General features: G+C 58.7%; 1 protein-coding gene across 4 annotated transcripts in view; it reads left to right on the top strand.

The window, feature by feature from the left end:
* BAIAP2 (BAR/IMD domain containing adaptor protein 2) overlaps positions 1-19,056 on the top strand; it is a 70,166-nt gene that overhangs the window by 12,713 nt on the left and 38,397 nt on the right. For all 4 annotated transcript variants that reach the window (XM_032617342.1, XM_032617344.1, XM_032617345.1 and 1 more), the window contains exons 2-3: positions 2,580-2,655; positions 4,171-4,257. In XM_032617342.1, coding sequence (XP_032473233.1) covers positions 2,580-2,655; positions 4,171-4,257 — 163 coding nt within the window. The remainder of the gene's footprint in view (positions 1-2,579; positions 2,656-4,170; positions 4,258-19,056) is intronic.

The following is a 19,056-nucleotide window of genomic DNA, read 5'->3' as shown; positions in this document are numbered from 1 at the left end:
GACACCCCAGCACCCCTCCTGCCCTGCCCCTCGCTCCCACGTTCCTCGTGCATGAGCTCAGCAGCTGTGCTAAGGAAGCGAAACCTGGCGGCTGTCCCCGTATGTCACTGGGCGGGCGTGGGTGGGCTGCCGAGGTGACCCCCTTGGTTGGCCTGGGCGGCTGCTGGCCTATTTCCTGCTGTCATTGAGGATGTTTGGGGCTCTAGGGAGGGAGCTGTGGAGCTTCCTCTCCTGCCCCCGGGATGGGTGGGGGCTGCAGTCCTAGAGCTCTGCAGCCCAGGTCTGCCCTCACATATTCCCACCCCAGGGCCCTTTTCAGCCCTGTGCCCATCGCTGCAGCGAGAAATACATCTTACACTGAAACGCTGTACACACGCGTGAGCACACACACAGACGTGCGTGTGCATGTCTGGAACACCAGAGTCGGGGACAGAAGCCACGCTCACTGGGTCTATACCCTGCTTTTGGTCCATTTCCTTTGAGCAGACACATGCGCCCTCCAGTGCTTTTCTGCCCCGACGCAGGTCTGGGTGGCGTTGAGCAGCGAGGCTGAGGGCTCAGCCAGCCTGTGCGTGCACCCTTGGCAGACAGCCCCACACTGAATTCCCCTCCGTGCCCTGCCCGGACGCCAGTCCCTCGTCTGCTGCCTGATACGTGACATCCCTGCCCTGACTGCTGGGCACTCCTCGGACTGGATGCATCCAGAATTGGGTTCCCCACTGCAGAGTCGTCCCCAGACCACTGAGCTTCGTACTGCCCCCTGACCCCATCCCACGTTGCAGTGGAGCCAGCTCTCTGATCCACCTTCACATCTTAGGTTTCTGAGCAGGTCTGAGGGGTCTCCTGCGTCTGTGCGGTCTCAGCTACAACCTGGGCTCCCTGGAGCAGTCGGGGTACACTTCCTTTTGAAATGTAGTTGGATCGTCCCTCGGCTTCCTGTCAGGGAAAGCAGGTGTCCCTGCCACGGGCTGCGAGGCAGTAGGTTTGGGCCATTAACTGCACACTTCCTGCCTCCTCTTACCTCCCGCCACCCTTTACCCTGCTCCTGGCATCCTGTCCCTGACACCAGCAGGCCCTGGCCTTGGGACCTTTGCATGCCCCTGCCTGCAGCCCTCCTCTCTCGACGACATGCTTCTCTCCCCTGCTGTCCCCTGAGCCGTGTCCTGCTGTCTCGTTCTCCAGGTACGGGGTCCTGCCCGGTGTGTGAGGTGGGCCTGCCTTCCCTCTCGGGACTTTGTCCCGTGGAGTCACTGCTGCGTCCCCCTGTGTGCCTCAGCCCCGGTGCAGCACATGGCAGGTGCCCTCGCCTTTGTCGTGTCCAGAAAGGAAGGTGCACCTGCTCTCTGGACTCAGGCACGTGTCAGGTGTATCTCCTTCCCAGGTTCCCTGCACGGTGTAGAGCAGGTGGGCACCCAGCCCCGGATGTTAGGAGGTGGTGGCTCAGGCTCGGGGTCTCATCACCCTTGGGCACAGGTCTCTGTTCCTCTTTGTGCTGGCACTCCAGGCTGCTCCTCAGGGTGGGCGACAGAAGTAGTGGGTTTTTCTGGAGCCCAGATCCCACAGCCCTTCTCGGAATCCATGTCGGTCCTGCTGGCTGAGGGCCCGGAACAGGGATGGAAGGGTGTTACCTGGGGCCGGGGCTGCTTTTGGCCTGTTGGCCGGGATGGGGTGGGCACTGCCTCTGTTCATGCAGAAGCACCTGGGGGTCTGCGGTCTGCCCACGGGGCCAGGTGACTTCCCCTCCCTGGTGACATTTCTCTCTTACCCTGCGGAAAGATCAGACACATATCACAATAATTGACCCGAAGATGTAGGATGTGGCCGAGGTGGGGTTCTCCTTAGAAGCTCCTTGCAGTGTTCTCGCTGGCTGGGGTTGGCACCCAACCATCAGGGTACATTACCCAATAGAGCTCACGTTTGGCTGTTGTTTGCGTGTGCCTGTTTTTATGCCTTGTAATTAAAACATTTATTTGGCCTTCGCAGTGAAAATCTAATTTCTTCAGTCTAAGGACTAGTGGTATTGGCACCAAGACTTGAGTCCGTCAGGCGAGTGGATCCAGAGCCTGCTGGATTATTCATTGTGTGGTGTTTGCAGTCAGGCTGTGCATTGCTCTAATCAGAGCTGACATTTCGTAATTGATGTGTTGAGTGAAGACCGTGGTGGGAGGGGGCTCCAGGCAGCGATGAACCTTTTGTGTGTGGCCTGCGGAGGGACCTTCCTCGCTGACTCAGCCCTGCCAGACAGGGTAATGGCACCTCAGCGCAGCATATCTGAGCACCGGATGTATGTCGGGTACTGCCCCACGTGTCATACGCGTGCTCACTTGTTTAATCTGCAAGGCCCCTATGGAGCAGGTTCTGTTCTTACCCCCATCGTACAGGTGTCAAAACTGAGGCTTGGGAAGGTCATTTGCCCAAGGACATTCAACAGGGGCAGAGCTGGGATTTGGACCCGGGACCCGGCCATGGCTTCGTGGTCTTGACCCCGCATGTGATGCTTGTGGGATTTTCCCCTCGCCGTTCAGGCCCCCAAGCCGCCGGGTGCCTTGCCTCTGATGCCGTTCCCTGCTCTCTTCCAGACCATCATGGAGCAGTTCAACCCCAGCCTGCGGAACTTCATCGCCATGGGCAAGAACTACGAGAAGGCGCTGGCAGGTGAGGCTGACGTCCCTGGCCCACGGGTGCGAGTGAGGACATCTCAGTAGGTGGACAGCTCCTGGGGCCTGATTAGGGAGGGACTGCGGTGTTTCCAGAAGCACGCCGTGGCAGAGTGAAGGTGTAGGTGCTGCACCACGGAGGGCCATGATGTTTAGCGCACACTGTGGACATGGGGCCAGAAGTGGCAGGATGGTTCCAACCCTGGAGTTGGGGGGGTCGGCCTGCACATTTCGGGCCGATGGTGGTTCCTTTCCTGAAAGCATCACCCAAGGACATCTTACCCCCGGGGGTTTTCTCTCAGAGTGACATAACTTCATTCTCAGCTGCTCAGCGTCGATGGCCTAGGGTAAATCCATCAAGGCCCGGCCTGGGGTCTCCCGCTCGCGTGCCCCAGCCCTTGGACATGAGGCACAGGCCTCCTTCCAGGCTCCTCCACCCCCACCTGGGCCCCCAACAAAGTTCTGTGGAGGGGGGGCCTGGAGGTGTCCTCCCTTCCCCATTTTCCTGGACTGCCCCATAAGACAGAGCCCCTCAGCTGCCCTCGGCCGCCCCAAGGCCAGGCCTGGGCCCGCTAGGCTTTCCTTTCATCTCTTCCAAGGAGCCCATCCTGCCCGGCAGCGGACGCGCTCCAGCTGCTGGGGTGCGGAGCCCGCACACACTTCCAGACTGCAGAGCAAATTGCGTGTGCTTAATTGAAAACTACCTAAATAAAATGTGATCAAGTGTCCAGTAATAAGTCCCTAACTGGGTTCTGGAGAAAACGGATTAGAAATAGTAATTATGCTGCTGGCGGGTGCTCCCCATGGTCCTGCTCCAGAGGCGCCCTCGTCCTCCTTCCAGCGTGAAGGGCAGCTGGGGGGGGCTCTTCTGATGAAGGAGTTTGTGGGCACACCCGGGGTCTTGAAGGGTCTCCGAGTTCCTGGAGGAAGCTCCATCCCAGGCAGCGGGCACCAGGTGTGGTCCCAGGAAGTCAGCAGGACCGGCGCTTTCAGTGCCAGTCCCTCGCGAAGTCAGGTTAGAGCAGAAGTTGCCCTGGGAAGTGGTGTGAGTCCCCCCGCTCCGTCCCCCTGGTGCTGCCTTTAGCCCCCTTTGAGCGTGTGACTCACTCCCACTTACTTGCTCTCTCTGAGACCACAGACGGGGACAGAGTCCTCAACCCAGGTTGGCTGGGGGGGGGGGGGGTCTTCCTGCCGACCCACTTTGCAAGTCTCCTGCCTGGGGTTGGTGTTTGTCTCGTCAAGACACCAGGCCTCGTGGTTGGGGTGGCACACTGCGATTTGACTTGAAAAGCTCTGGAGCCAAGCGGTACAGTGTGCTCTTACACAGAGAAGGAGCTCTTAGGATTGGAACGAGAGAACATCAGCAAGAAACGGGCTTAGGTCCTGCCGGGGCCGGAGCCTGCTGGGCACAGGGGAGGCGGCTGACTGCCAGGCAGGCAGGATCGCCGAGTAGGTGCTGCAGGTGTTGGTACTTCCCAGCGAGGGAAGTGACTGCCCCTTCCTCTTCTCTCAGGTGTGACGTATGCTGCCAAAGGCTATTTCGATGCCCTGGTGAAGATGGGCGAGCTGGCTAGCGAGAGCCAGGGCTCCAAAGAACTTGGTAAGACCCCTAAATGTGGCAGAGACCCCGGAAGTCCCTGAAGTCGTTGGATGTCCCCATGCCGGTCTGGGACCCCGCCCTGTCCTGTGTCTGGTCCTTTGATTTGGGATCAGGTTTTCCCTGTCCAACAAGGGAAGACTTCCTAAAATGGCAGTTGCCCTTGGAGCTGGCGAGGGCTGTGGGGCACACACCCTGCTGAGAATGGGGCGCACCGGGCGGCTCCAGGTCCCCTGAGAAGCACAGTGTGGGGATGAGGAGACAGGCAGATCCATGTTTACGGGTGTGTTTGTGGCAAAACTTGAATGGCCGGCATAGAGGAGCCATGTGAAAAGTTGGACTCAGATGATGGTCTTTAATGGTGTGGGGAAAGGTTCTTGGTATAAAAATGAGCAAAAAAGGATGCAAACCCATAGCATGGTGTGACGAGATTTTGTAAAATTACATTGGGGGCACGTTTATCTCAATACAGGAAGAGACCCCAGAAGCTTAACAGGTAGAATTTCTGGGCTGGATTATTTTCTTTATGCTTTTACTGTGTTTTGCACATTTCCAGCAGGAGCTCACGTTACTTTTATAGTCGAGGCACACAGTGTGAAATGGCAAGAGCTGTGGGCTCCCTTGGAGAGGCTCTCGGTTGTTGGCAGGTTTGAGGGTGTTTGTTTTCTCTGTGTGTCCATTAATTCCAGCTCCCAGAGGTGCCTCTGTCTTATCTACGGTGCGGCCTTTAGCAGAGGCTGCCCGCTCTCACTCGCAGCACCGCCCTTCAAACTTTTCACACCGTCCTACCCCGTAAGTCAGGCCTGCCCACTGCCGGGCTTTGTGGTGCCCTCTGCTGCTCCCTGTTTGAGGACACGGTGGCCCAGCTGGCCCTGCCGTCCCGGCCCTGGGTCCACACCTTCCCCAGCAGGCCTGCCAGGTGTGTGTGCTGTGTGTCGTGACTGCCACCCCGGCAGAGCAACAGTGGCGTCCGGGTTTTCCTGAGAACAGAGAACAGTGTAAAAGCCAGACACAACTATGGGACCTTCCTGGGCTGGGAGCAGGGGCAGGCGACCATGTGCAGGCGAGGCTGGGCAGAATGAGTGACCAGGGCTGGACTCCTCATGTGGGCTGGGCTCTGCTCACCTGGATGTGGGCCTTTCTTCAGTGTCTACAGAGCTGGCTGGTCTCCGGCTCTGTGGCTCTAGAGGGAAACCTGCTGGCCTCTTGGGGATGCTCAGCTGACCTGCCCTGGGCAGCCCCGTGAGGACATGGAGGCCGGGGTGCTGTGGTCAGGCCTGCGGGCTCGGCCTGGCTGGTGACATGTTGGATGTTTGGGCAGATGTTGGCCAGGACCCCTTTGTGATCAGCGATGGCCGTGAACCAACCGACTCTGAGCTCAGAGGCCACGCGTGGGCCCCGCCCAGCACTCCTGGGCATCCCGGCTGCAACTCCTGCAGCCACCGTCTGGGCCCCTTGGAAGAAAGTTGGGTGTTGTGTGTGATCCTGTGTGTTTATACACGGCTCCTGTCTGTGAAAGGGGCACTTTCCTATCGTGGTTAATCGTGGTGGCCTTCTCCCCGCAGTCACACACACGTGTGGAAGGGGAGGGTCTGTCCACGGGGAGATCGGGTCCCACGTGGCCCCATAGTGAGGGTGGGCATGTGCGAAACCACAGTGAGATTCCCGTGGGCAGAGTCCTTGGGAGTTGTTGCTACAACAGGCCCCGTGAGCAGGACAGCAGGCGGACTTCTGCTGTGGAGTCCGCACGTGGAAGGGGCGGGCAGGGAGTTGGAACATCACCCACCACTCTAGGAGCTGTCTGGGCTCCGGCCTGAATCAGGGAGCTTCTGGTTTACTTGTGGGTTTTTGAACTCTCTCCAGGGGCTTTTGGGGCTTTGTGCGTCTGCAGAGGTGGCTGGTGAGGACTCTGTTTCCTCTACTCCCAACGGTTCTGACACCAGATGTGGGTTTCCCTGCACCAGCCAGCCCTCCAGTTTCTGAGGACCCCAGCTGGGCGTCCCATAGTTCAGCTCACTTCTGACACCATCTACCCGGGGTCAGCGCAGACCCACAGGGTGAGGGCCCCATCCCGAGAGACTGCCCCCCACCCCAGAGGCTGGCACAAGTCATGGGTCCCCAGTTCACCACAACTCTGTCCAATTTGGCTACAAATCGGATTCCCACCACTCCCTCCTCAGATCTGGTAGTTTGCTGGAATGGCTCACGGGACTCGGGGAGGCTTACTTCAGAGTCCCAGTTTGTTGTAAAGGGTATAACGAAGGACCCAGGTGAACGGCCGGAGGAAGGGCTGCACAGGGTAAGGTCTGGGAGGGTGCCGAGCGCAGGAGCTTCTGTCCGCGTGGAGTCGGGGTGCCCCACCCTCCCAGTCCATGGCTGTGTCCATCACCCTGGAAGCTCTCTGAACGCCGTGGTTTAAGGGTTTCCAGGCATGAACAATTGTTGGCTCCGTCTCCAGCCCCTCTCCCAGAGGATGGGGGTGGGGCCCAAAGTGCCACTTCTAACCCTGGCTCGGTCTTCTGGTGACCACCCCCATCCAGGAGCCCACCCAGAGTTGCCTCATTAGAACAAAGGATGCTGCTATCACCAGGAGATAAGAAGGGATTAGGAGCTCTGTACCAGGAACGGGGGCAGAGACCAGTGTGCCTTTCTTCTCAGGTCACTGTCAGCCCTGCTCTGGGAACTGAATTTTTTCTTTTGGTGACAGCTTTACTGAGATGTAATTCACATGCCATACAACTCACCACTGAAAGTGTACAATTCACTGGTTTCTAATGTATTCACAGAGCTGTGCAACCATCACCATATCTAGTTCCCCAACTTTTCCTCACCCCCAAAATGTAAGCCGTCCCCATTAGCAGTCCCTCCCCCTCCCCCAGCCCCTGGAAGCCACTGATCTGCTCTCTGTGTCTGTGGCTTTACCTGCTCTGGACGTTTCGTATGGATGGAAGCGTGCACTGACCCATCGTGACCATTTGTGTCCAGCGTCTTTCAGTTAACACCGTGTCTTCGAGGTGCATCCATGTTGTAGCGTGTCGGCTCCATTCTTTTTATAGCTGAATAATATTCCATTGTGTGGATTCCATTCCCCAGTTGATGAACATCTGGGCTGTTTCCATGTTTTGACCAGTTTCCATAGCACTGGTGTCAGCAGTCGGCACAAGTGTCTGTGTGGACACTTCACGTATGCCTGGGAGGGGAACTACTGAGTCACACGGTCGGAGTTGAATTTATATTAAAGCAGCACACACCCTGGTTTAAAAATAAGTCTCCCTGCCCCCCACGTGCCCGAGGCCCTCTTCTCAGCCCTGCATGTCGTCTGCCTGTGTTTGCTTCCATACATGTAAACAGGCAGGTTTGTGCTGCTGTTTTTCATGTTTTGTTTTGTTTTTTTTTTAAATCTTTCGGCCATGCCGTGCGGCATGCGGGATCTTAGTTCCCCGACCAGGGAGCAAACCCGCACTCCGTGCGGTGGAAGCACGGAGTCTTAACCACTGGACCGCCAGGGAAATCCCTGTGCTGTTCTTTTTAATTTTGGACATTATTTAATTAATGTTTTTCTAGGAGATTTGGATTTAGCATTTTTATACCACTTCTCACCCCACCCAATAGAACGATGACAACTTTTGCTTAAATCGGTGTCCAGTATAGCCTTTGTGCGGTGCTGGCAGGAATACTGAGCTCAGACAGAGCAGTCTAACTGCAGTGCAGTGAGATGGACATGAGTGCACACCTGCCTAGGTAGTACACACCTGCCCAGGTGGCAAACGGCCCTGTCACCCCCAGCATTTCCTGGGGCCCCCCAGAAAACCTCCTGCCTCTGTCCCTCCATGCCCCCCACCCCTTGCCAGGCAACCACTGCTGTGTATTCTGCCCTGAGACTCGGTGTGCATTTGTTCAAGTTTTATGTAAATGGACTCGAGTAGTGTGTGCTGTGCTCTCTCTTGGTCTGGCCTCTTTTATCTCATGATTGTTTTGAAAGTCATCCCAATGTTCCACATACCTCCAGACCATCCTGCCTTCGTGGCAAGTAGTTTCCGCTGCATGGAGGTGACCCGTTGTTTATACATTCTTCCATTGATGGACATTTGGGTTGTTTCCAGTTTGGGGCATTTCCACGTCTGCATTTCTCTAACAAACTAACGACATCGAGCATCTTCTCACATAGTGTTTGCCGTTTGTTTATCTTCTTTGGTGAGATGTCTCTTCAGGTCTTTGTCTCCTTTTTTTCAGTTGGGTTTTTGTCTTATAATTGAGTTGTAAAAGTTCTCTGTGGGAGACTTACCTGGTGGCGCAGTGGATAAGAACCCGCCTGCCAATGCAGGGGACATGGGTTCAATCCCTGGTCCGGGAAGATTCCCACATGCCGCAGAGCAACTAAGCCCATGTGCCACAACTACTGAGCTTGAGCTCTAGAGCTAGAGCCCATGCTCCGCAACAAGAGAAGCCACTGCAACGAGAAGCCCGTGCACCGCAACGAAGAATAGCCTCTGCTCGCCACAACTAGAGAAAGTCTGTGCGTAGCAACAAAGACCCAACATAATCAAAAATAAATAAAATTAAATCTTATAAAAAAAAAAGTTATCTGTGTATTCTAGGTTGAAGTGCTCTCTCAGATACATACTTTGTAGATATTTTCTCCCAGACTGGCCTTTCATTCTTGTCACAGTAGTTTATTTATTTATTTATTTGGCCATACTACATGGCATGTGGGATCTTAGTTCCCCAACCAGAGATCGTACCCCCTGCAGTGGAAGCGTGGAGTCTTAACCACTGGACCGCCAGGGAAAAACCCCTGTCACAGTGGCTTTAGAAAAGAAATATTTAATTTTAATGAAGTCCAGTTGAGTGATATTTTTTTCTTGAACTGTGGTCCATAGGTTTTTGTTACTATTTTGACAACTTTGTTTTTGCTGGAGTTAATAATTGCTTCCCTCCATTTGCATAGTCGTCAGTTTGCGGTCATTAACTCGCTCCCAAACCCAAGACTGTGCTCTGGGACTCCTCCCTGCCGGCCGCAGTCCCGTTGATCTGGCTGCTTCTCCCCCTCTTGGAACTTGCCTCCCGGAGCCCCGACCTGCTCTGATACCCTGGGCCTGTGGCTGGGCCATGCATGGGACACGCCTTCTCCAGTCTGGGACCATGTTTTCTGGGTCGTGGGTCCTGTTTTACTCCCTCAATTAGGGAGATCATCCTTCCTTTTAATGGTTCCTTAGCGGGAAGAGGGGAAATAACGTTTCTGAGCGCATGTCTGTCTGCGGGTGTTTCTCTACCTCGCACTGATGGCTTAGAATTCCAGGTGGGAGACCGCCTTCCCTCGGGGTCCTCACCCCCGTCCTCTGACTTCTGATGTTGCAGTCTTCACTGTTGTTTTGGCTGATTTTTTTTTTTTTTTTTTTTACTGTGAGTTTTTCGTTTTTCCCTCCTGGAAGCTTTTGAGATCTTTGTCCTTGGTTGGCTGTTGTGAAATTTCCAGACGTAGCTCCAGTGTGTATGTTGGGGGAGGGCCCAAGGGGGCCTGGAGAACAAAGCATCCCAAGGGTGGATGTGGTGTGTGGCCTCCCGGGCCACGGGAGGGGGCAGGGGTTAAGCTGCAACTCCGACCTTGGGTGAGGCCAGCAAGGGCACCAGGAGGGGCAGAGGACAAGAGCAAGGGTCTGTCCACAAGTGCAAGATGGACAAAAGCGAGGCATTCTGGCAGAAATGGGCAAGTCTGGAGAGGAGGGAGGGGGGCGAGGCTGGGGGAAGGGGGCAGGGCCTGGCAGGAGCTGGGGCTTCTGGCCGTGGGAAGCCGGGTTTGTGCAGCCTGCTTGTACCCGTTCCCATCCGCCTGTTGCCTGCGGTAGCGGGTGCTGCGTTTTCACTGCTGTACAATATTCCGTGAACGCGTGATGAACACAGTGTATTTCTCTGTCTTCTCGATCAGCGCTTGGGTTACTCCCGGTGGGGGTGGGTTTGCTGCTCTGAACGAGCTAGTCCTCGGGACCGCGATGCCAAGCCCACCATGGGGTGACCTCCACGCGGTTCCACAGCAGCCGCTGCCCCGGGGCTCACCGGTGTGACGCCACGGGGCTCTCCCTTCTGGCCCTGCTGTCTTCCCACGTGACCGGTGTGTGAGGGTTCTCATTGCTCCTGTCTGAGTGAGGCTGGGCACCGCTGCCTTCTATTCCCGTGCCCTCTTGTCCCCCTCTGTGGGGGCGAGTCCCACCCGGCAGGCCACCCAAACCCCAGGCGCCGAGGCAGCAGCTCTGGTCCACCTAGTGCTGGAGGGGAGGGGAAAACCAAACCGGGACCAGCATCTCGGATACCAGCAGGACAGTTGTTTCCGCTTTGTTGTAACTTGGGGCGTGCTGGGTGCCCGTGTACCAGGGGCCAATGACCCAGCCCAGGGGGGATGCCCATCCTGGGGCTGCCCTGCAGTGACCTGCTGAGAAAGCTGAGGGCTTCCAGGTCCTTCTGAGCTTTGAGGCCCTGGTAGAAGTGGCAGAAATTTCAAATTGGGGACCTTTGCTCTTGGCTGGAGTGTGGTGGGGATTGGCGTTTGGTGGTGCACTTTGGCCACTGTCCTCATGGAACAGTGTCACTGGGTGGGTCACTTGCCTAGGAAACGTTTTCTTCTCAGTTTCTCGGTCTCGTTAGCTCTGCCTGTGGCCCTGGGCATCTGTATGAGCTCCCCCTCCCCAAAAGCTGGTCGGGACCCCAGGTAGGGGGGCCTGTGCTGATTCCTGAGTTATCTGAATCTTGGGCATTCACTGACAGGCTGTTTGGTCTGGCATGTGGCCCATGTTTATGGGTTTCTGTTATGTTTGAAGAGAACATATGTTCCCTGCTTATTCCGATTCTGGGTGCAGGGTTCCTAATTGTGTTCAAATCTTCAGTAACTCCACCTCCTTATTGGTAAGTGAGAGGCATTTTTCTTACTCGCCAGGAAGGTGGGCTCGTCAGTTTCTCCGTGAGGTTTTTGCTTTATGTGTTTTCCAGCTGAGTTATTGAGTGCGTAAACTACAAGTTACGTGCAGTCGTGTTTTCCTGACAAGCTGAACTTTATGAGGGGAACTCCTCTGTTCTCAGTAACCCTGTTTTTAGTCTGTTCTGTTTCATGCTGAATTTGTTTTCCTCCACCCTTCCTGTCTGCAGCCCCAGGGAATTACTCGTTTCTGACCACTTTCTTCTCGATAGACCTTACTCCCCAGGATGGGAGGGAAGAGATGCAAGGTCTCTGCTGTCCTGGGGATCAGCCAGAGCCCTCAGGGGGTGAGTGCCTCTGGGGAGGCGGTGCTGGGGAGGTGTGGCAGCAGCCTGGGGGGAGCTCTGCTCACACTGATCACATCCTGAGCCAGGCGCCGGGCTTCTGACCAGAGACTTAATCTCGAGGCCCTGCAAAGTGGGGCTTCATCTGCCCTCTTGCTGCCCACTTCTGCTGGGATCCCTCTGGGGGTGGCCCCTGGTGGCCTTGGGGTCAGGGATTGCCAGGCAAGCAGTGGCAGACACCCTGGCCACTCCCTGGTCCCCCTCCTTCCTCCGCTGATCCCTGCCCCGTTCTGCCAGCTCTTCTTGCCTTTTCTTTCCCCCGAAGGGCAGGAGCTGTATGGTTCCTGCTCTGCTCCCTGGGCCAACAGCCCACTAGGACGGTGTGGGATTCAGCCATGCCGACCTTCGTCTAATGCTTCAGGGGGTACTGCACCCCCTCCCCATCTCCCTACGAGCCTTGCGCTGCATCCTTCCTGCTTAGAGTGAGGGTCCCGAGCAGCACCCCCCCCGCCATGTCAGCCAACCACGTACTGCCCAGAGCTGCACCCCTTATCACCAGAGCAGAGGCTTCTGACGTGAGGTCTCCTGCTGTGAGCGAGGCTGAGGCCCGTGGAGGTCAGAAGTCACAGCCCAGTCGCTCTGCTGCTGCCCCTTTGTTCCTCGTCCCTGTGGAGAGCGAGTGGCCACTCTGCCTTTGGTCCCGTGGCCAGGAGGCGGCTTAGGGCTGCAGCTCCAGACCTCACAGAGGAGGCGGCCTCTCATCTTCACTCCACTCGGCTCTGGGTTCGCTTTGATAGGCAGCTACTTAGCCGGGGTGCAGGGAGGCCCGCCTTCCCCATCGCCTCGCCGCCCTCTCACCCCCCGCCACCAGCCACTCGCACTTGCTGTGGACTTGTCTCCCTAACCGCGCCCCTCACGGCTCCGTTGAGGCACACCTGGTGCCGCCCCCGTCTCTTTGATCTGTGTACTCGGGGCAGCTTTTCCGAGGCCCTGTCTGCTTGCTTTCCTCACGGATTTCTGTGCTCGTGGGACTGACCGGCAGCTCAGGGCAGCGGGGGTGTCCCATCTGGGTCCGAGGCTCCAGGCCAGTCCCCGGTGTGTGCAGACCCAGGCCAAGGAGCCAGGATGGTGGCCCAAGGGAGGGTGACCCCGATCACAGCACCCCGAGGGGGCTCACTCTCCAAGCTCGTCGACCACAAACTTGGGGGTGTGCTAAGATCTGGGAGTGAGCATGTCTCCTGCTTCTGTCTCTACCTTGAGCCTGGGGGCCACAGGGCAGAGGGGGCAGGTGGCTCCTTTGCTGCTGGCCACAGCAGGGTGCACCCAGCCTCACCCCGTCCCCCTGACACGGGCAGCCTGAGATGCCAGCATGGTGGGGAGCATGGCGCAGAGTGGGCATTTCCAGACTGCTCCGGCCTGGGCTCCGGGGCTGCTCGGGGAGGAGGTCGGATCTCCAGGCAGGCAGGCTCCTTTTGCCCTGAAGGAGGGAACAGTGCAGACGCTGTCCTTTTACCCTAGGCACTGTCAGCAGTGCCATGTCCCCTCTGGGCTCTCCCATTGCCTTAAGCTTTAAGTCACAGGACACTCAGGTCACATCAAAGCAGAGAGAGCAGGTGGAGAACCCCCCCACACCGGTGCCTGTCACCTACTGGCACAGACCAAGTACGGCGGCATCTCAGCTGTGCCCTGTCACTGTTCCCCTGGGATGATCCCGATGGCACCTCGTCGCTTCTCCATCCAGCCTCCGTGTGCACTGTCGGCACGCCCGGCCTTGGCCACGGGGCTGAAAGCACACAGGTACCCCAGTCCAGGCGGTGGACAGGCTGGCTTCCGGGCCCTCTGCTCCACCATCACGGCCACTCCAGATGGGCCTGGTGCAGCATCAGTCTCTGTGTTGTCCTGCTTGCTGGATTCTTCCCCAGTGTTGGCTCCTGGGGGTGCCACCATGGACCTTGACCTCATCCTTTGTGCAGGGGAGGCCACTGTCCTGTCCCCCTCACCGAAAGCCATGCCACCATCTGCAGGAGCCCCCAGGGAGCTGGCACTCCTGAGCACATCCTGCCCGCTGGGTGGCCCCCTGCAGCCAGGCCCCCAGCTCTACTCCCCAAAGCCACTGTGCAAAGAGCAGGGCTGAGCCCAGCACAGGCAGGAGTAGGAAGTGGAGGCCAGAGTCCAGTGCACCTGGGCTCCGGGCACAGTGCTCAGGTGGGCAGGTGACTCAGGGGCTCTGTGCCAGAATCATCCATGCAAGAAAAGAGGGTCAGTCAGCTGCCCTGTGTCTGTGCAGGAGGTTAAAGTGACATATCCTGTGGAGCGTTCTAGGCGTTCCTGGCCGGCAGCACTAACATGAGGCCATCGTTGCAGCGAAGGGCCCAGCCTGCCCTGAGCCCTCTGTTTCCTCTGTGCATGGCCGACCTTCACGCTGGGCCCGTCCCTCCCGAGCCTGTGTCCGGGGCCTCTGCCAGAGCCTCACCTGGACATTTCGTCCATCTGCGCAGCCGAGGGCCAGCGGCTGAGCGGCTGTTTTGTTTGGCCCTCACCATCTCCTGAGGCCTCTGTTGCGTTCCCTGCCTTTGAAGAGCCCGCTTGTTTGTGATCCCGGGCGTGTGTGTGCTTGCAGGTGCCCTGGGCCTGTGCTTGGCCGCCACCTGCCTGCACCCATACTGGTATCTGCACCGCACCCACGAGAGAGCAGGAGCTCCGTGCTGGGCGGGGCCTCGGGGCAGGAGGCGGCTCCCTGCACCTGAAACTGGGCCAGGTTTGGCCCCTGAGTCACTGGATTAAGGTGTGGCCTGAATACTCCCCTGGCGTTTGGCTGCTGTCCACGCCCAGCTACCCGAGTGAAGAACCGAGGCAGGCAGTCCCGTGCCACCTTTGGAGACTCGCCCTGTGCGACTTGGCTACCTCTTCTGGTTCCTGTAGATGCCGGCTGACTTTCCTACGACTGCCTCATGCTTAGAGGCACGGGGTGGCCCTTTCAAGCTGCGTATGGGTCGCTGAAATGCAGGGGCCATGTGACCCCAGGGGCCTTTGAGCCTGTTGCCGGATAGTTTCCTTGGCAGAGGTAGTTCTGAGATGGTGCCACAGGCCATCCACCAAGTCGGGGGGCTGCCCACCAGGTTGGCTTCTGCGCTCCCCGTGAGGCCGGAAGGTTGTCGGGCTGCGTCACGGCCCCTTCCATGTCATGCAGAGCTGTCAACACCTGGCTGGGGAGCCCGAGTGTGGCCCTGCCTTCCCTGCAGGTGGGTGACGGTCTGTCTCACGTCCACGTGCTGTCAGACCCTAACAGCAGGACCCACCTTTGACTGCTAAACCTGACAGACGCCACTTGGAGGACTTAATTACAGCCGCACAGTGGGAGCCAGGTCGATTTCACATCCCTGAGGGTCCCGACTCAGAGGCCCCACGTCACCCTACGCTGTGGTCCCATGATGGCCTGGCGTCCCCAGGCTGGCCTGGAGGGGACTCCTTCACCTCTTCCCAGCTGATAACACCAGCAAGCCCTGCCATGGCACATGGAAGGGGTGTCCCTTAGCCCCTGGGAGAAGTGGCCGGCACACGGGCGGTCACCGGAGCCCCAGGAATAGGGTCCACGCTCTCCTGGCCTCCCTCAGGCCTCGAGCAGATCTTGACACCAGGCAGGTTTTTTGCAGAGTCGCGGCCCTCGTGTCCGGCTTTGGGTGGACGCTAGACCGGTCAAAGCCTGGGGCTGAGCACAGGGTAAGAGGGCAATCTGGGTCCCCTCTCAGGGCCCCCTGCACTCACATGACTGCTGTGAAGGGCCAGGGGCTCCAGCGTGTCCACTTGGCCTGCCCTGATGAGAGCTTTATGGGGCAGGCTCGAGCCTTTGTCAGGAGGGATTAATAAACATCTTAATTGGATCTGCCTGTTCTCAGCGACTCTGGCCATAGCAGGAGAGACGGCTCAGGGTGTTTTCATGCTTCCTCGGTGGCCAAGGGCCCACTCCAGGGTGGGAACATCCATAGGGAACAGCGGTGTGTGGCTGTGGTGACCCCACACCCTCTGGCCTGGTTCCTGGGGGTCCTGCTTGGGAGGAGGGGAAGGGGGCCCCCAGCTGTGGTTCATTCTGAGCCTGGTTCTGGTGGTGAGGTGGGGCTGGCAGGGTCTGTGAGGACCGGGCCTGGGGCTTGTTCCCACTGTGGGGGGGGGGGCATGTGACCTGACCGGGGTCCACAGCAGGAGGCTCGCCGAGGTCTTTTAAAGCCCATACTGCAGCAGCACGCCTGTGGGGGCTCTCCCACCACGGCCAGTCTGACTCGAGTGCCTGGGTGGCCGGAGGGCCCTGGGGGCCCCCAGTCCTGTGACCCCGCCGTGTCTCCCGTGAACTGAGGTCCCGCCGGCAGCGTGTGCTGTGTTCTCAGTGTGTCTGCAGCTCCCCACCCCCAAGTGAGAGGGCGGAGGAAGCGGTCCTTTGTTTATCCTCCAGCAGGGAGCAGGTGGCCCTGGAGCATCCCACACATGGCGGGGGGCCTGGTGGGCACAGGTGCCGGCTCGGGAGCCTCTGCAGCAGGTCTCCACCTGTTCCGAGGGGTGCTGGCCCCTGGGTCCCCGACGTTGGCAGGAGGGCAGGTGTGTCAGAGGCACTGTGGACGCTCTGACCGCAGAGGCCTGCTTACCTGATGAACGGTCCTCAACGGGGCCTGTTCCTGTTTGTGTCTCGCATGATTTAGAGCGAGTTGATGCCCGAGAAACCGTCCCCAGGAGAGCTGATGTCCACTTGGACAGTTAATTGGGGGCATGAGTGGGCAGGTTAATGGAGGTCCTCATGGCACTTGGTGAGGATCGGAGCAGCGGTGCCTGCCCGGCCTGGGGCGCAACCTCACGGACTCTGTGACCCCTGGAGGGTGGCCGCCCTGGAGGAGGGTCATCCACGCACCTTCCAGCTGTGGCCCTGGCCTGCCCACCCTGCCGAGGTCCAGGTGGCCTCCTGTGGTCGGGGATTGTGGCCTTGGCCACTCATGTCCCTGCTCTGGGTGGGAATGTGGAAGGAAAACCCCTCCCTCTGTCCACACCCACGTTTCCCTGTCCCCTTGTGAGTCGCGTCAGGCAGGGGAAAAGACGGCATTTTGAAGCGCGGTGATGCTGGCGGGTGGAGGGTCTGTCGATGTGAGTTCCTGCCCCGCTGTCTCCCGGCAGCACGGCCAGCGTCTCGCAGCGTGCCCTTTCCTGCTGCTGCTGCGGGGACCCGGCTCAGCCAGCGCCTGCCCGGCCCATGGGCAGAGGACGCCAGGTTGACCCTAAGTCCCCGCCTCCCTGTCGTCCAGGCTCAGCCCACGCACTCCACGGCCTCCTGTAGGCCAGTTCCTTGAAGCAGCCCTCCAGTCGGCCTGGGCGGCCAGCCTGGGAACCCCGAAGCCCCGAGTGTAACTGTGGATGCCTGAGAGCGTGTGGATTGGCCGAGGACACGTCCAAGTGCATATTTGGCTTCAGGAGGCCCGGGGCAGGCCTGAGCTTCTGAGATCTGATCAGACTCCCGGTGTGGCCGATGCCAGTCCAGGACCTGACCCGGAGCAGGTAGGGCAGAGGCTCAGGACAGGAAGGAGGCCAGCCCAGACGGTTGGGCCACGTGTGGTTGGTGCCTCCTCCACCTCGTTCCATGACACTCCGGTGCCTGGGCGTCCACTTTGGACACAGCACTGCTCCCGACACCGAGGGGCCGTGTGGTCTTGCTCTCCTTCAGAGCAGCAGTCAGGGAGGGTCGCTGTCCGCTGTCATCACCATGGCAACAGCCATCGATTTTTGTCCTGGTTATCCTTTTGGCCACTTGCCATTTTTTGCCATTTTGTAGGCAAGAGAAGAACCCTGCTTCTACCAGGGAGGAACTGGTGGCTTTGAGGCCAGCAGGGAGGATGGGGGGGTTAGTGGCTGATCCCAGAGGGGTCCCTCAGTGCTGTCTGAGCTCCGCATCCCATACCGCTGGCTCTCAAGGCCGACGCGACACCCCCGCAGCCCTTGGCTGTCTGTCTTCCCAGAACGCGAGAGCTCTATATTTGTGCCTTGTTCAGGCGTATGCTAATGAGCTCTCAGAGGCGCCTTTCCGCTCTGGAAGCCGCCAGAATAATTGAGCATTATGGATATTTGCTTCAGAAGGCTTCAGGAGGCAGCGGGCGCTCCCAGCCAAGTTTGAGCAGCTGACCCCTTGGCTCAAGAGCCCCTTGGCCACCAGCAGGGAATGGGAGCTCTGGCTCCTCCTGAAATGACAGATCCTCAAGAAACGAGCGTTTTGGCGCCCTCGGTGGCTGCCAGTGACCAAAAGGAACTCCGTGACCACTTGGCAGTAATAGTGCGTCCTGCTCGCCAGGTTCAAGTCCAGCTCTGCGAAGACAGGGCTGGAGGTTTAGTCTCTAAAGGCAGGTCAGACACCTTCTCTGTGCCCCCAGCACCATCTGGGGCTACTGTACCTGGGAGGAGGCGGAGAACTCCTGCCCACCCCACTGCAGCCCACGCCCGCACATGTCAGTCTCGTGGTCGCAGAGTCACGGCTGTGCTGGTCTCACCTCTGCGTCTCCTGGAGAGGTAGTCAGGGGTCTGGTGTCAGTGCCCAGGTTGGGTGAGGGCTCCCGGCAGGCCTGTGGCTGCTCTGGTCCTCACCATGGTCCCCCAAGCTCCACCCCTCACACTCTGTTGGGCTCCTCTAGTCGGAGGGGCGGGTTGCTAAGGTGGCCCTGGCTGGACTTGATCAGGGAGCAGAGGGGCCGTCCTGGCACCCCTGCAGTCGTGCCTCGTGACCCCACCCAGATCATCCTTCATGTGACACCTGCACTGGTCAGTCGGCTTGTTACTGGTCAGTAACCGTGCAGACGTTCTGCTCTCAATTCCACCTGGGCCACAGCCTCCTGGCCACCCCAGCCTGGTGTTTCGGTGAACCCCAGCCCCTGCCTGACGTGGCGGTGCCGGTAGAGAAGGGCCACTCTCCCTTGGAGAGACCTGGCACTGTAACCCCAGGTCTGGAAGGACTTTGATCTTTGTGGTGCAGCCGACAGCCCTGGGCCACCCTGCCTTTTCAGACGGCTTCATTTCTAGCTGCATCGGGGCTTGGCTGCCCCCTGACCGGTCACCCAATTTTATCCCCAGGAGGGAGCAGTATCAGCCACTTTGGAGTTGGGGCGGGGCCTCGGGAGGCGGCTCCTGGCGGTGGAGGGACGGTAGGACCCTCCCCAACGCACGATAAGGCTGCTCCTGGGGACCTGTCTGGGCTGGGAATCTGGCTGGGGTGCTCATGTCCTGGGGTGATCTGGCTTGACGTCTGCTAGGCGGGGGGCCAGCAGGTTACAGGGAGCCCTTAAGGATGAGCCGCGTGGGCAGGGACTTAGCGCTGGATGTTCCCATCCTTCCCACATGTTCTCAGATCCTGTCCTGGAAGGCTTATGCTCTGGGAGTGCCCAGCATGGTCTGAGAGGTCCAGGTCCAGGCAGCTGGGGAGCCGGGCTCTCATCAGTGTCCACCACATCTGTAATGCTGCTGAAGACACCCACTTTCTCGTAGCATCAGCTCCCCCTGCACCCTGACACTGTGCCTTCATGGGAGCCC

This window comes from Phocoena sinus, chromosome 20 (assembly GCF_008692025.1).
Source record: "Phocoena sinus isolate mPhoSin1 chromosome 20, mPhoSin1.pri, whole genome shotgun sequence".
In the NCBI taxonomy this organism is placed as follows: Eukaryota; Metazoa; Chordata; class Mammalia; order Artiodactyla; family Phocoenidae; genus Phocoena; species Phocoena sinus.
Note: the sequence above shows the minus strand (reverse complement) of the source record. Positions and strands in the feature narration are given on the sequence as shown.